The sequence below is a fragment of the Cydia fagiglandana genome, chromosome 8, assembly GCF_963556715.1.
Source record: "Cydia fagiglandana chromosome 8, ilCydFagi1.1, whole genome shotgun sequence".
Lineage (NCBI taxonomy): Eukaryota > Metazoa > Arthropoda > Insecta > Lepidoptera > Tortricidae > Cydia > Cydia fagiglandana.
This window is the reverse complement of record NC_085939.1, coordinates 14926600-14943820: the sequence shown is the minus strand read 5'-3', so window position 1 is coordinate 14943820 and position 17221 is coordinate 14926600. Positions and strand designations below refer to the sequence as shown.

General features: G+C 35.8%; 2 protein-coding genes and 1 long non-coding RNA gene across 3 annotated transcripts in view; 2 read left to right on the top strand and 1 right to left on the bottom strand.

Annotated features, from left to right (window-relative positions):
- LOC134666698 (proton-coupled amino acid transporter-like protein pathetic) overlaps window positions 1-2610 on the bottom strand; it is a 69026-nt gene extending 66416 nt beyond the window's left edge. Inside the window, exon 1 of the mRNA XM_063523930.1 lies at window positions 2491-2610. The gene's annotated coding sequence lies outside the window, so the exon portion shown is untranslated. The remainder of the gene's footprint in view (window positions 1-2490) is intronic.
- LOC134666857 (uncharacterized) overlaps window positions 1-17221 on the top strand; it is a 183477-nt gene that overhangs the window by 153620 nt on the left and 12636 nt on the right. The window lies entirely within an intron of this gene.
- LOC134667053 (CLIP domain-containing serine protease B9-like) lies at window positions 11984-16056 on the top strand. The gene is made up of 5 exons (XM_063524353.1): window positions 11984-12553; window positions 12851-12970; window positions 13610-13778; window positions 14221-14414; window positions 14641-16056. The coding sequence occupies exons 1-5, from the start codon at window positions 12100-12102 to the stop codon at window positions 15021-15023; spliced, it is 1320 nt and encodes a 439-aa protein (XP_063380423.1). The 5' UTR covers window positions 11984-12099; the 3' UTR covers window positions 15024-16056.

Sequence of the window (17221 nt, the reverse complement as noted above, 5' to 3'; positions counted from 1 at the left end):
ATATTCTTTATAGTTAGCTGTAAGATGTATACAAAAATTAGAGAAACCTCGTATAAAACATTTGTAGATATCTGCACCTACCCGTACCACGAGTCACTGACAGTGTCATAAACACTGACATAATATACCTACCTATCAGTATGCGAGCGAGATGCATAGAAAGTAAGTTACGTTCACACTAGCGTTTAATGTCAGTGCCAAACTGGTGGTAGAGTTAAGGGGCTCACCTTACCTTACCAGTCCGCCGGATGATATGATATCGACCTTTTTTAGGGTTCCGTACCCAAAGGGTAAAACGGGACCCTATTACTAAGACTTCGCTGTCCGTCCGTCCGTCCGTCCGTCCGTCCGTCCGTCCGTCCGTCTGTCACCAGGCTGTATCTCACGAACCGTGATAGCTAGACAGTTGAAATTTTCACAGATGATGTATTTCTGTTGCCGCTATAACAACAAATACTAAAAACAGAATAAAATAAAGATTTAAATGGGGCTCCCATACAACAAACGTGATTTTTGACCAAAGTTAAGCAACGTCGGGAGGGGTCAGTACTTGGATGGGTGACCGTTTTGTTTTTGCTTGTTTTTTTTTTTTTTTTTTGCTTTATGGTACGGAACCCTTCGTGCGCGAGTCAGACTCGCACTTGCCCGGTTTTTTAATACTGTTATGTTCCTGGAAACGCGGCGCTAACGGTATACACGTTGTTTTCGGGTGTGTAATTGTTCTAGTCGGGATATGGTGTTTGTGTTTTGTGATTGTCTGTCATATGTCCGTTGTGCGGAGCTGTCAAATTTTGCGTCTAACAGGCTAATCGTACGGTGAATTTGTAATCAGTGGGCCCCTTTAGACCAAGAAAAGTCTGCAAGGATTTTGATAGGATACGCGGTGTTATTTATACGTCATAATTCCATAGTAGTTTGACGTTTAAAATAACACTTGCACTGCGTGTGCTATCAAAATCGTTGCAGACTTGTCTTGGTCTAACTCTAGCTGTACTGGATTATATTCTTTATTGCACCAAAAACACGTATAATACCTAATAATTAAAGAAATCCTTGCAGTTTAGCGTGAGTAACCAAGAAAAAAACCCATTCATAAATTTCTTAGTACTAATAAAAAATGCTCGTGAAATGACAAAGAAAAAGTAGGTATAATAAATGAATCATTTAAAAACCTGGTACCTAGTTAGATTTTAATGTGTAAAAAAAATTTCCCAGCGCCTTATTGACACCTCAAGTCAGGTGACCGGAGAGCTAGCAGCTACCTCGGCCAGAGGATAAACCTGCCCACCCAAGGTAACGCTGTCAGCCTTTTGGGCACCATGACGCATGAAGGTGACCAGGGAAGCGTGATTTATTTATAAGTTTACTTTAAGTTCTTTTTTTTTATTTAATCCTTATAAGGATGTTCTTAGATAGGTGTTACGGTGACATCTCACCAGGGGGCGCTGCAGTAAACATTTATTTTATAAAAATAAATATATATACATTTATTATAAACATTTAGATTGCAATAGATTAAACATACAAATTATAAACTAAAATAAATCTAAGAACTTAAAGAAGAAGAAGTTAAAGTTTAGTTTTAATATTAATGTTTAGTTTATTTATTTTATTTTGTTCGTTATTATGCAGTATGTTCTATCTATAAAGTTAAGATTGTCTACATATCATATAGGTATATCAATTTTGGCTAAACATACATACATATTTCATAATGATCGTCAGATTAAAATACGAGGCAGTACTAGAAATAAAGTAGAATTTTACTAATGCTGTAATTCTATAAAGTTGTCATCATCATCATAATTACTCGTATTATCAGGCAATAAACGTCCTCAACTGGATAAAGGCTTCCGTTAAGGACCTCTACAATGACCGCAAAAATGGTTACTTAAAATAGTTTATATACCCGTTTTTGCATATCCAGTCTACAATTAGTGTCATTGATGGGTAATTTTATTTATGTTTTAGGTACCATTATTGCGGTATGCCAAAAAATGCCGTTCACAAGATAAGTAATTTATTTTAGAGGATATTAATTAAGAAATAAATTTCTTGTCGACATTCCATAAATACCTAAATTAACGTCAATCAAAAGATATTGTTAATAATAATGATTCTATCTTTTTTCAACGGCAATATTCATAAAAAATATTAAATAAATAATTAAAATAAAATATTATTAAAGTTGAATGTTTCGTCCTATGTTTAATTTATTATATTAATATGTATATTAATTCATATCTATAATCTGCATAATTTAGCAGAAAGTAGGTACCTAAGTTAATAAAAATAAACTTAATGTAAATACTCATGAAAAGTTACAAAAATACATGCAACGTTATTTTATTATTTGTGTTGATAAAACTTTATAATATACCCAATAAATTGTACAAATAAAAGAAATCACCCTTACCCTTGAGTTTTGGCAACAATCGCAAGTATAACTAGGTATATAATTTATTTAATAACATTAAAAAAATAACTCACATTCTCCACCTCACTATATTCACGCACTAAAATTCACAATCCACTGGAAGTCACTGGGAAAAGTGCGGAAACTTTAATTTATCAAACAAACGTGTGTATCTGTCGCCTGCTTAATTCATACATTAAGCACAACACTGCAGTTTGTTTGAACTCTTGAGATGAAGTGGCCAGTATTACGAAATGTTATTCATGGAAAATCGCCTCTATTCCAAAGCCGTAGAGTCGTATAATGACGTTTGATAGGTCTGGTATAACTGGTCACTACCTACAGTTCCCTTTCATTGGCCTTCGCATTGCCGCCAACCTTCACTGGCTGGTTAGCACAGATGAAATTATACTATATTAGATGCGCCACTCTCAAGACGATAATATGTTACCTTAAGATGCTAATGTAGGCTTCCATAGTTAACATTAGTTAAGTAATATGCATATCAATTCATATCTATTTTATAATCTGATAAAATGGCAAAAAGTAAGTTAAAAAAATAAACCAAATGTAAAATAAATAATCATGAGAAGCTACAAAAATACATGCAATTTTAATAATGGCTGTTGATAAAAAAACTAAAACAATAAATTGCACAAACAAAAGAGGACATCATTGGTGTTTTACCAATATACAGGGCGTCCCACAGCTATGCCACATGGAGGGAAAGTACCCTAAATATTGTAGATGGAACATTTTACTGAAAGAAGACATTATTTTAATTTAAAAAACAATTTAAACTGCATACATAGATTTTTAAATAATTACATGGTTGAACCGGGAATCGAACCCGCCACACGAGAAAAAAAATCATCTGTAGCTTTATCATACCGATCGAAAGGCTTGATCATAAGGATTAGTTTTTGCTAAAGAACATAGTGTCAGAAACAAAAGGAAGACCATGAATTTTAACATTTGATGTGAAATTTAGCGAAATAATCAAAAGAGTGCGGCTTTGTATTCAACAGAATGAGACTACATTTTGAGCATTTGATAAATTAAATTGATTAATTTTGAATTAAAAATGTTAAATATCATGGGCTTCCTTTTATTTCCGACACTATGTTATTTAGCAAAAAATAATCCTTATGATCAAGCCTTTCGATCGGTATGATAAAGCTACAGGATGATTTTTTTTCTCGTGCGGCGGGTTCGATTCCCGGTTCAACCATGTAATTATTTAAAAATCTATGAATGCAGTTTAAATTGTTTTTTAAATTAAAATAATGTCTTCTTTCAGTAAAATGTTCCATCTACAATATTTAGGGTACTTTCCCTCCATGTGGCATAGCCGTGGGACGCCCTGTATATTACCTATCTCTTGTATGTAAAAATCACTCTGTTGAATACGCTACAAAGGCGAGCTAAATCAATGACATGGAAAATTAGGTCAATGCTAAATTAAACGTGGCATATCTGTATCTAAATTGTGTACTCTGTGATAAATCACAGTAGTTAAATAACTATACATGATGTTATGTTATAACTATTAATGATGTTATGTTATTTAATACTAGCATGTGTTTACTTGACATGACACGCATGTTATAATTGCGTTGGGTGTTACAAAAGTTCCATGGTTTTAACACTAAAAGTGCGGCAAAAAAGAACCGACTTGCACTCTTATCAATACCTATTAATAGTTATTTACGAACAAGTACGAAAAATAAGAAATTCGCAACGAGTAGCGAATTTTAAAACACGACCGAAAAGGGAGCGTTTTAAATCGACACGAGTTCGCACTTGTATCGTATAAAGTTTTACAGTACTAATGGTCCTTTAAATTTTTGACGTAGTTACGTAATATGCGTATTGTAGCACCGGTGTCGAAAATCGGTGCACTAAAATCTAGTGACTAGATGTACTGTAAAATTTAATATCATACATGCCTAAACAACCTTCGTCATTCAATATCAAGACATTGACCCAAGATTTTATACTTGGTGCCTTTTTTGCACTTCATCCCAAACTTGAATTATGAATAAACAAGTGCGAGTCGGACTCGCGTTCCAAGGGTTCCGTACATTACAAAATTTTTAACAAAATATTGTTTTATATATGTGAAACGCGAGTGAATTGCCTTTAAAAAACCCGTAGGGGTCGGATCAAAAACTAAGTAATTGGTCCGACTCACGCTTGACTACATATTTCTAATAGATTTTCCTGTCATCTATAGGTAAAGACCTATTTAATATATTAAAAAAAAAAATTAGACCCAGTAGTTTCGGAGATAAAGGGGGGGGGGAATGGTAATTTTTTGCCTATTTTCTTGAATTACTTCTAAACTGTTTATTCTAAAATTATAAAAAAAATATGTTTGAGATTCTCACATTGAGCTCTTTCATTTGATATGTAACACGACATAGTTTGAAAAACTTTATTTTTTGATTTTCTAATTTACCCCCCAAAAGTGGCCGCCATGTTTAAAATTCATTTGTTTACGTTACATGTCCGTCTTTGGGTCACAAACTTACATATGTGTACCAAATTTCAACTTAATTGGTCCACTAGTTTCGGAGAAAATAGGCTGTGACAGACGGACAGACAGACAGACAGACAGACAGACGCACGAGTGATCCTATAAGGGTTCCGTTTTTTTTCCTTTTGAGGCACGGAACCCTAAAAACCAGCCAAGTGCGAGTCGGACTCACGCACGAAGGGTTCTTTACCATTACGCAAAAAATCACATTTGTTTTATTCTGTTTTTAGTATTTGTTGCAACAGAAATACGTCATCTGTTAACATTTCAACTGTCTAGCTATCACGGCTCATGAGATATACATATTATACGATATACAGAACTGGTGCCACACAGACAGACAGACAAACGGACGGACAGTGGAGTCTTAGTACTAGGTTCCGATTTTTACCTTTTGGATACGGAACCCTAAAAAGTGCAATAAAAAATGGTTGCCTCACGGCCGCCGCGCAATGAGAGGACATGTTCTGGGAGATCAGTTTATTTGTTAATAATAAACTGTAATTTAATGTTTTACTCGAGCTATAACTACAACGTAGGTATAGATACCATTTTGTAATAATATTTTCCAGAATGTCAAAATCCAAAGAGGAAAAGGCGGACTACAATCGTACGAAGACGCGGTTGTCTCCTGCGGAAGGCTGAACTGAAGAATCTTAATTTTTACGAAGGTTATTTTTACTGGAATATTAATAATTAACATACCTACTTATATTTTAACTAGAAATCGATGTAAAAAGAAGAGAATTTATAAACCTGTTGACAAGCTGCCGTATTCGAACTTCAAGATATTCACAAGAGACGACACGTACTAGATCCATTATAGATACGTTATAGTTTAGATATCAACTATGTAGTTCTCTTTTGCAGCGCAATTCGGGCAACCAATGTCACTTTTTACGTTAGATAGAGTAAGATATCTATTAGATGTGAATTGGATCTCTAAGTCATATCCTGTGGAAATCGTTCAAGAGTATCTCCAGAATCGCGCAAATGTCAAATTTGACAGGTTAGATCTTAAGACGAAACGGGAGCTGAGCTAAAAGTCAATTTTGAGATTTCAAGCTGAATATACCCGTCGCTCTGACGGGGCGTAACCGCGGCGTGAGAGACTGTATTTGTATGTGTAATGCACGCACACAGACGCGTGCGGTGCGCCCGTACTCGCGCTGGCGCGCACCTCACTGATTGCAATTTGCATTGCCACTTTTTGTTACTGCTACTACTAAGTAGTGTAATTCGCCAGTAACTGGCCACTTTTAATAACTGGCCGCCCTAAACTAAAAATGAATCCTATTCACCTATAAACAGAATTCATTTTAGTATAAGGTTTCAATAACTTCAATAACTGGCCACTTTATACTAATACTAATTCTATTTATAGGTGAATATAATTCATTTTTGGTTTGGGGTGGCCACTGACGAATTACCCTATTGCGATTGAACTTTTTTACTTACCCGGCTTACGTTTACGGAACTCGATATCGAATAGGGTAATTCGCCAGTAACTGGCCGCCCTAAACTAAAAATGAATTCTATTCACCTCTATACAGAATTCATTTTAGTAGGTATAAGGTTTCAATAACTGGCCACCTTATACTAAAATGAATTCTATTTATAGGTGAATAGAATTCATTTTTTGTTTGGCGTGGCCAGTTACTAATAGTGGCCTGTTACTGGCGAATTACCCTATTTATGTACTTAGTGGTTAATACTAGTATCAAGTAAGTATTTTTTTTTCAATAATGCTCAGAAACGAAGTATAGACATGACAAATATAAATATTAACGTCTTTGTAAGGCAGGATTGGAAATTCTATAGAGTAAGAGTAAGTGTATGAAACAACCAATTCAGCTAGGACTAGGGAATGCTATCTAGATCTCGCAATTTCGAGATCTCGCTAGATCTCGCACGTATTTTCGAAATTTAACCTAGTTGACAGGAAATCTCGATATATGCAATCTCGGTCGATATCTCGATTAATATATTCGAGATCTCGAACAAGACTAAAAGTGAAATACTTTGTTTTAAGTAATATATGACCTTAGATTCATGTTGTTCAGGCAGTGTTATTATGTGTCCGGCTTTAGCTCTATTATTGTTACGCAGTTTCTAAGTAAAGGTAAATAGTGGTTTAACATCGATAGCATTTCATAGAAGTAAAGTAAAAATTAAAATTGTTTTTATGTTAAATATTTAATTTGTTGTTGTTATTTTCAAAATATAACATGAGGTACCTTAAATAAGTAGTATGCCGGCGGCATATGGTAAAATCGTAATCCTTGGCGTATCATGAAACGCCACCATTTCCTGATCTAATATTAACCCACGCATATCACGATCTTCCTTATGAAAGAGACGGCAGATCCATCAGAGCAATGCATTCTTTGATATTCCTAGCTTCATAGCGGGCGCATTGTAAAATAATTGATCGAGAAATCATATACATATTTTCAATGATTTTGTAAATGACTACAGTTATGACTACGGTTATTAGAAACCAATTATAGTATGTTTAATATTCTTTCTAATGGTATGCATCACCAATTGATCAGTAAAATAGAACCCGAGAAATAATGATCAGTTGAGGTCGGTCGCCCGCCATTTACGTGACGGAACAAAATTCATCATTACTTTGTTATATGTATAATATCATACATCAATAAAACTTATGTTTTTGGAAAGCTAATGAAATTTTTCGTATATTTTATAATAACATTAATTGCGGTAAAGTTATAATTTATTGAGTTAGACGCATGTTTTGTCAGTACTTATGCCATCCATGCACGGTAAAAAATCATATATTTTAAATATTTTGTAAATGACTACAGTCATGACTACGGTTATTATAAAACAATAATTGCACGTTTAATACTCTTTCAAACGACATCTCACACGAACCGATCGGTCCCATAGGACTAAAGACGTGAACAAATATCAATGCTGGTCGGCCGCCCACTTTTTCCTTCCTTTTTTTCGACACGTCCCCCCCCTCCATAAAATAAAAACCGGTTTATTCATATTCTGAAGACCACGAGGAACACGTCCATACCAGTTTTAGGTATTTAGTAGTGATGTACCGACTATTGATTTGGCCGACTAGCCGACTAGCCGACTAATCGGCGCTCGAATGGCCGATTAGTCGGCCGACTAGTCGGCTAGTCGGCCAGATTATTAGTTTCGTATAAGTTTAGGTGAAAAACAATAGTTTTGCTCTTTTGGTTGCGCAATTCATATATTAGCTTGGCTAAAAGGTGTTCTCTACAGGTTCAAAGACCTATCACAGGAATCCTCGTTCAATTTCTGTCTTTCTTTTATTTTGCGATCCTGAGCAGATCGTCAGTAGGTACAACTTGTAGGAGTTATTTCCAAGGCTCTATTTCTCGTACGTAGTCGCCAGTTAAGAACCTATCCCCTGTGGTCAGCGTTTTTACGAGCAACGTGCCCTGTTTATAAGTCTCTAAAATTTGCAATAACATTAATAAAAACTGAATTATAATAAAATCCTTTAAGTATAGAACTTGGCCATGAAATTACACGAGAATCAGTTGAGATCGACCAGCCACCACCACCATACGATAACGATCAAACGGTCAATTATATGAACAAAAGTTTTCACACCCTGAATAGGTATTTTGGTAAAATAGACATAATATGCTAAATATTGACTGTTGGTTTCATTTTTTCTGTTTTTCTTTCACTAATAAAGTGCCGACTAATCGGCCATTTTTGCCGACTAGTCGCCGACTAATCGCCGACTACAAATGTGGCCGGATAGTCGGCTTTCCCGACTAGTCGGCGACTAGTCGGTACATCCCTAGTATTTAGAAGAGATGTCGACGAAAATCATGAAGGTGACGACTTTTGTTTAATTTGCCTATAGACTATAGGAATATCAGAATATCACACCTTTAGGTTTGCGCAAAATGGCTGGTGTTCGCTAGTATTAGTATTTTTAGTTACTTTGTAAAATTCGATCTCGTCGAGATATTAATCTCGATCCCGAAAATCTGACTGTCGAGATCTCGAAACACCCAATCTCGATTCGGATTTTTCGTGCGAGATCTCGAATCGCCAATCTTGGTGCGAGATTGCATTCCCTAGCTAGGACCTTAAATTGCTCGACAATTACGGAGCGTGACTGTACCTAAAAATTTTGTAAACCCATAACCATGCAATAAAATATTTTTGATTTTGATTTCTAATTTGAAATATTAGAATCAAAAAGTTCAAAATAGATTGTACCTATGTAACTACAAAAATGTGTTCCCTCCCACACATTTTTGTAGTTACATAGGTACTCTCAACGCAAAACCCCTTGTGTCTTAGGAGGATCTAGATATTTTCACACAAGACGGTTTATCGATAACTTCTTAAATCACTAGATTATCGACATTAAATGTCGACTATTGCCCATCACTTTTCTGGCTGTGTACGTATTTAGAAACTTGACTCCGCCCCTAAAATTAGTGCGATAGGGACAACTGCAGCTGAGGCGAAAAATCCTGCGTAAAAATGACAAAAATCGAGGTTTTTACTCCTCTTTTTCCTCCTCCAAAACTTAACCAATCGTATCCAAATTTGGAAATCTAAATGATTATGAAATTATCTGTGTCGGACCGTTTTGCTTTTTTGGCTAATTGATATCAGTTTTGAATACCACGCCTCTCATTGCGGCATAGTCAATTAGGCCATTTTGGCCATTTTTGAAGGGCTCTAGCGCCTTAAAAAACAAAAATATCAAAAAAAGCAAAACGGTCCGACACAGATATTGACAATATTAATCTGTGTTGAAAAAATCATTGCTCTAGCTTCAAAAACCACGGAGGAAAACGAGGACTACGTTTGTATGGAGAAATGACTACTCCTGTTGGCTCTTAAACATATCGGTATCGTATCTCGGTGATGTCTAAAAGATGTCTAATAGATGTCTATTTCAAAATCCGAATCCGGCCCAATATCATGGTTCTCCTTATAAAGTGCGAGATAACATAGAAATTAAGGTAAATTGGTTTGTTTACATTATTCGAAAATTCTATTGAAATCCACTTCTACTAATTCAGGGAAAGTCCATGGTGTTATTTATTTCCTTTTGGTTAAAGATAGCTATACCAAATAGTCTCAATAATCCTTTTGACGCTACCTTCCTACGTGTCTGTGCTTTTGTAAATTCAAAACTCTCTTGGAATCTGTATTATGCTTTCAACCGATCATCGTTCTCAATTTTCGACGATAACGATACTTATCCTTCAAATTTAGATTTCAATATTTCAGTCTGGAATCTGGAATTTGTTAATTTTACCCGTTCAAAAATAAAATCTCTTGCTATAATAATAATCATAGAGAGCATGTTACCGTCTGCCGAAATTCAATTATAGCGATGTAGTGTTTATATAATAAAGGGTAGTTTTAAAACATAGACTAGGAATACTCTAGACCGAGTTTAGAGCAATTATTTCATGCAACTGATGATGCCAAAAATGCGGGGGTGCGCGGGACGAGGTGAGCGAAGTCCGGTACCGTGATTGGTCCGTTCAAAGACACGGACGTCACACAAAGACACTTTCGACTCGAACATGGAGTAAAATTACCGTATTCCTAGCAGAGAGTTTTGTCTGTGTTTTAAAACTTGTTAGTTAAGTCAGTCTGTAACCGACCAGTACACGCTAAGTATACTGCTATTCCTGTGTTTTATTCTGAACTCTGAAGTCTAAGAGTTCATGACCCCTATTCGACAAGCGACGTTTGACGTATCGTGTTGATCTCCCGTTGATGGGCGAAAAATCATAATTTTTCGGATAAGTAATGTCAAAATTAGACATTAGCAATCCAAAGTTAGGTGGTAACCAAACCAAACCACTCCGAGTATAGAGTTGAGTTTTGGTGGTACCAAATTATATTATGGAATCAACACTTGATATAATCAATATGCAAAAAAATCTAGTGTTGATATGACGTAGATGCGATATCTGACAGTTGTTGTTGAATGGCCCCTTTTTAGATTCCAACCTGCGTGCGTCCCATGACACGGGCAAGGGGCTGCCCTTGGGGATGCTGCATAGTGTGATAAATGGTAGAAAATATATTCCGAGGCTGAATGGAAGATTTGCCTTCTATTTAAAATGGATGAAAAGAACTTACCTTGTCGTTCACATAAATATAAATATTTTGAATGAATAGCAATGCAAAGACTTCATACGGCAGTAACCGAGTTCCTGACAATTTCTCATGGCAAATGTTTATATGTACGATATAGGGGACATTATGATATTACAGGCGGGATTGGACCAGTGTGCGGCACTGTGCGGCACAAGTAGTGATCCAAAGGACTCGAGCCTTTTAGCTCTTTTTTTAGGGCTCGCCTGATCCCTTGACGCCTAAAAGGCTAAAATCCCATTTAGCTATTTAGCCCCCGAGCCTAGTTCTATTTAAGAGCCTAGACTCTTGGGGCTAACAACCTTACTAAGCCCCTAACAAAAAGCCTATTTAGCTCTTTAGCTCCCGAGCCGGTAAAGTTAAGCCGAAAACCAGAACAGAAGTATTCCACGAAATTGTCTACCGTTGTCTCGTAAAAGAAACCTAATGCCTACACGAAATGAAATTCTACGGGACAGGCCGTGCTACAGCATTACCGTAAAATTGCACATTATTCTCGGGTACAAGGAACTGATGCCTTGATGGGTAACCGAAATAAAATTGAAGTATCGACTATCGACGCAAGGAGGTGTGTCCCGCATTTTAATCGCTGTTCGCTGACCGTATGTGAACGGGGAATGTGAACGTAGCACCCGGCGCTCAGATGCAGTAGTATGCACAGACATTGTTACATAATCAACAAACGGGGGCACATCTTATAAGAATCTATTTTTAAGTTACTTATTGCCCAATAAAGAATAAATATATATTCCCCCAAAATATATAAGGATTGTAGTTGTCTTCGAAACCAAATGTAAATTACGTAAATGTAAACGTTATATCTACCTTACAACGTAAAATGCGCCCGGGAATTATGGCTTATAAGGAAAACTTTCAAATAACGTAACAGTAACAAAACAATACGCATGCGACTAGTCCTACTTAAGACGACAATTATTCATCACCCTGTCAGTACGACTCCGGTGCCCAATAAGTGATTTTCGTAATCATGTCCGGGCTCATCAAAGCAGCATTGCTGTTCAAAATATTGGTTGTCCAAGGGAGTGTTTTTCGCGCAGAAAAATACCTGCAAGACGTAAACCATATTGAGCGCTATAAAAGTACATATTCAGACTTTGGTTCTGATGACTTTGGCGATGCATTAAATACCTTTGATGTCGGTCGAATGGAGTTCATGCCAAGATATCAACACGGCCATTTTCTCAATCGAAAAATAATACCTGATTGGTTTGCAAAACCAGCGAATCCGGAGCTTATGGGACCAGTTGGTCCTATTGAACCTCTTGGTCCAATTCGTCCTACCTGGCCATCGTCTAATGGTCAAGGCAGAATCGGTTTTCCCGCCAGGCGAAACCCGAATAACAATAGAAGGAACAAAATGTGTAAAAATTTAAAGGGATTGCCGACACCTGAGTCAGGGTGTTGCGGTGTGGAAGAGCCACGTAAGTCATTACAATGTGCTTCAAGACAATTAATTTGTCATAGAACTAATAGTATTAGTAGGTACCTAATTCATAAAGAACTTATGTCTTTTTTCTTGCTTCGTTGAAAAGTACGTTTATGGAGGTTGAATGGCAAAACATTACTTTGAGGCGAATTATACAAAATTTTAACAGTATATTTCAAATATCAAGGTCCTGCCTTCGATGGTTTAGACTGTGTATTGTATGTCTGTATCTAAAAATCGGAGCTGTTTTATTTATATTAATACAATAATACATATATTTGTATTCTTACAGGCTTCCCGATTCATCAACAAAATCTAGGTTATCCTAATGGTCCATTCTGGCCAGAACCCTGGAACGAACGCAACCGACGGTCAACTGACAGCGACGAACCGCCTCACAAAATGATAAGAGGTAGGATAAATCCATAATATATTTAGCAGTGCTCATCAATATTACTGTCACCATAGAGAACTCATACTTATAGGCCGAAAACGATAAGCCCAGCAAGTATGTATTTTTAACTTAACCATTATGTTGGTTCTACGATATGAGACCACTCATTGCTTACTGTTCCTAGCATTTTGTTGGGTTAGTTTTTTTTAGGTCCAATGAAGAGAAAAATGAACTACCGCTTCTGTGTACAAAAGTAATCCATATTTTTCTCTTTGGATATTATTTTATGACAATTGGAATTTCATCTCAATTAACCACCACACTGCACTATGATGGAGACCTAAGTATACGGCTACCATCGTTGTTACATTGCTATATTCGCTCACTTCTACGTAACTTACTTTCTATGCATCTCGCTTGTATTCGCATATTAGTGTAAGCGAAATATACATATATATCCATAGGTGTAAGCGAAATATACATATATATCCATAGAAAGTAATTTACGTAGTCGTGAGCGAATGTGTCACTGTCAAAACTGGTGGTAGCCGTACACCGTACAAGGCATTACGAAACATGTCGCGCGAATGACTAAAAAATACGTTGAGTTAAGCCCTAAAATAACCTTAATGTAACATATCTATTGACGTATTTCAGGCGGCCGGGCGACGGACTTGCATCAGCTGCCGTGGACGGTGAGGCTGGCTATCAACCCTCGCCTAAAGGGCCTGCACAGCCCGGACTACTGCGGCGGAACCATAGTCAGCTCCCGATATGTACTCACTGCCGCCCACTGCCTGTATAACACGTTCAAAGACATTTCGCAGTAAGTACTGTAAAAGTATAAAACTTTGCCCTTTAACATAACTTTGCCCGCCGCGTCACAGTTCAGTAAAAGCGAAGTAACTTATAAGTAGTTACAGATACACTTTGTTCAGAAAGTGTATCTGTATAACTACTTTTAAGTTATTTGGCTTTTACTTTTACGGTTACAAATATTTGCTTAGAATATTTTTATATCATAATTATATTTTACAGCAGGTTTGATAATATATCCAAAAGGAACCTTTGGTTACGTCATGTAACGTAAACTAATGCGTTAACTGGCGCTAGCGTTATGAGATAAATTCATCAACTAAAAATAAAACTTTGTTTTATTTTTTCTATTCCATGTATTATTTTTAAGAAACTAGTTGTATTGCTAGTGAATTGTAAATAATAAATGCCTAGTCTAAAAATAAATTAAAATTACTTCTTTTTAATTTCAGACTTGAAGTTTTCTTAGCCGAGTATGACACTGATACCTACCCAGAGGATTGTATCACGAGTAATGGGATAAAAGAATGTATTCATAATATCGTAAAGAAAGTCGAGCACGTGATAATACACAAAGATTATAACGACACCTACTTGCAGAACGATGTGGCACTCTTGAGACTCAGCTCCGATATACCATATACAGGTGAGCATTGCAGAACTCCCGTTAGTAAAACTTTAAAGAAAACTAGGTATTTACCTAATGGTAGTTATCATAATAAATTCACGATCAAACTTCAATTTTCTATACAACAATTACATCACAGCTAGGTACATCTGATCATAGCATCGTAGCTACAGCCAAAATTTTTGAAGTGAAAATTTAGTAGAACAAATGGAAATAAGAATTTAATACGCGATTATTTTGATAGATTTCATCAGACCCATATGCTTGCCGACCGAAGACGTTGCAGATATAAAAGGTGAAAACATTATCATCGCTGGATGGGGTATGAACGGCAAAAAAGAGACCAATGTGAAACAAGCAGCGAATGTCAATTACGTGTCCAATGACAAATGTAAAGAACAGTACTCGTATAAAGACGACAGCATGTTTTGCAGTATCGGTGACCATGGAGAGGACATATGTCATGGCGACTCCGGGGGCCCATTAATGGTATTGTCGAAAAAGAAATATTTGCTGTTGGGTGTTGTGAGCGGGAAACGGGGCGATCATGAATGCGGATCATCGGTTTCCTCATTGTTTAATAACGTTTTCTATCACAAAGACTGGATAACTAAACATGTTACATAAAACTCAACAAACAAAAAAAAGTATTAATTATAAACGTTCCAACCGTTCCAATGAAATGATAAATAACTGGAAATTTACTGTTAGTTATTGACTAAGAATTAATTGAAAGCCATTTTAAAGAAATTTAAAGAGAAAATCCAAGGAATCTGAGCTGAAGAATAAGTTAGACGTTTTCTCATCAATTTATGGAGTAAAATAAGCTCACCGTATTTGCCGTATTCTGTGATTTACGGATTCCTTATTTAGTTATTAAACTATAGAGTTACAGTTGGATAGTTAATTTTCAACAATTCCCTGCAAGACGTGGTAGTTCTGGTAGCATTCTGTACCCACACATTTAGTGTATTTTATCCTTGTGCCGCCCAACGTACCTTAGGTGACCTTAATTGAAAACAACGTAACAGGCAGCATTTCATTTGTCTCGTAAAATTTTCGATAAAATGAAATTAAACCTAATTGTAATAACAACAAGATTTTAATTTCCTTGGCTACTTACTTTTGTATGGTGGGCGGCACAAGGTTAATGATATGTGATATATTGTCTTATACGACAACTTATTATTATACTAAATGATTGAAAACACTATCTAAAGTAACACGAATGTTATAGTCGAGTTAATATGAGTTGACCTATTTACATCCCACTAACTTAAACCAGAAAGTTCACCCATTACTTAGCTCTCGTATAAAACTTAGATTTTTTTTTGTAATCCTTTGTCTATACCGTAAAAATATAAAACTTTGCGCTTTAACATAACTTTGCCTTTGCCGCTTTGTGTGCTTTGTTTACTTTCTGAAGAAAGTGTATCTGTAACTACTTTTAAGTTATTTCGCTTTTACTGGACAGTGACGCGGTGGGCAAAGTTACGTAAAGTTACGGGCTAAGTTTTATACTTTCACGGTAATATTATTGTTCTTTTTAATGTTCCTATTAGTTTATAGGTATAGACTCAATTGTATGTACTAAATAAAATTATAATAATATTATTGTTAGTATTGTAAATACATCGTGTTCAACAAATCGCTAAAAGTACTTTTATTTTTTATAAATCCTAGTAATAAAACATTGTTCAACTTTTTGGAAACTTTCCGCAAATTATAAATAACGCACAGGGTGCCCCGACTTAGCACACGTAGGTATGCTTATGATGCAGCTTATGATGTAAAGTCTATTCCAATAGAACTTGCTAACTATGTAAACAAACAACCTAATTTTGTTTTATCACTGTTTCTCTTTGAATTTTCACACCACCTCATCAAATACCATGGAAACCATACACATATACAATTATACACTATTGAAACGGTCCGTTCCGTAAAATACATAAATATGTAACTGTATCTTGGATATTTAATTAAAAGTTTAAAATGGTTTCATAAGTTAGGTTATTAGGAACTGATGGAATGGCGGTTTTGTTTCTTTTAAATTCTACAATTGTCTATGATGGGTAGTGTTGTGACTAAAGTTTGTAATATAAACCCGCTACACACTACCAAACGCGCCACGCTCTGTACCTATCGCCACGGTTATAAAATACATCAATAAATTATTCTTAAGTACTAATTTGTCTTCTGATCGTGATTAAACAAATTAAAAATAAGTAACTACTTGTTTTTTACTTTTGGTAGGTATTTTATTATTCGATATGGTTTGACATTAGTAAAGTAGTAAGTATGAGTCTTGCCCATCACTAGTAAATTGATCATTCAGAGACAATTTCAATATGGCGGTTTGTTTACATAGTTAGCAAGTTCTATTGAAATAGACTTTATGCAACTAGTGAAGAATGAATATTTGAAATAAGTATGTTTAACTATTCTTTAGCCAACACCCGGCAATCCATAGCGGCTATTAGTAAAGTCCTGTACGGATATGATGGTCGTTCTTCTCTACGTGACAGCATGATAAAACGATGTCCGTCACAGTGTTAAATAATGACGGTTATTTTATCACGTGGATAAAGCCATCCACAATACACCTGCTATTTACTAAAAGCAACTACCGAACAATGTCATGCTTTGCGAGCACATTTTTGTTATTGCCGAAATATATAAATAAATATTACAGGGATATCCTTACACAAATTGACTAAGTCCCACGGTACGCTCAAGAAAGCTTGTGTTAGGGTACTCAGACAACGATATATATAATATACAAATACATAAATACATTGGTTAGCTGGAAGAGATCCCTTACA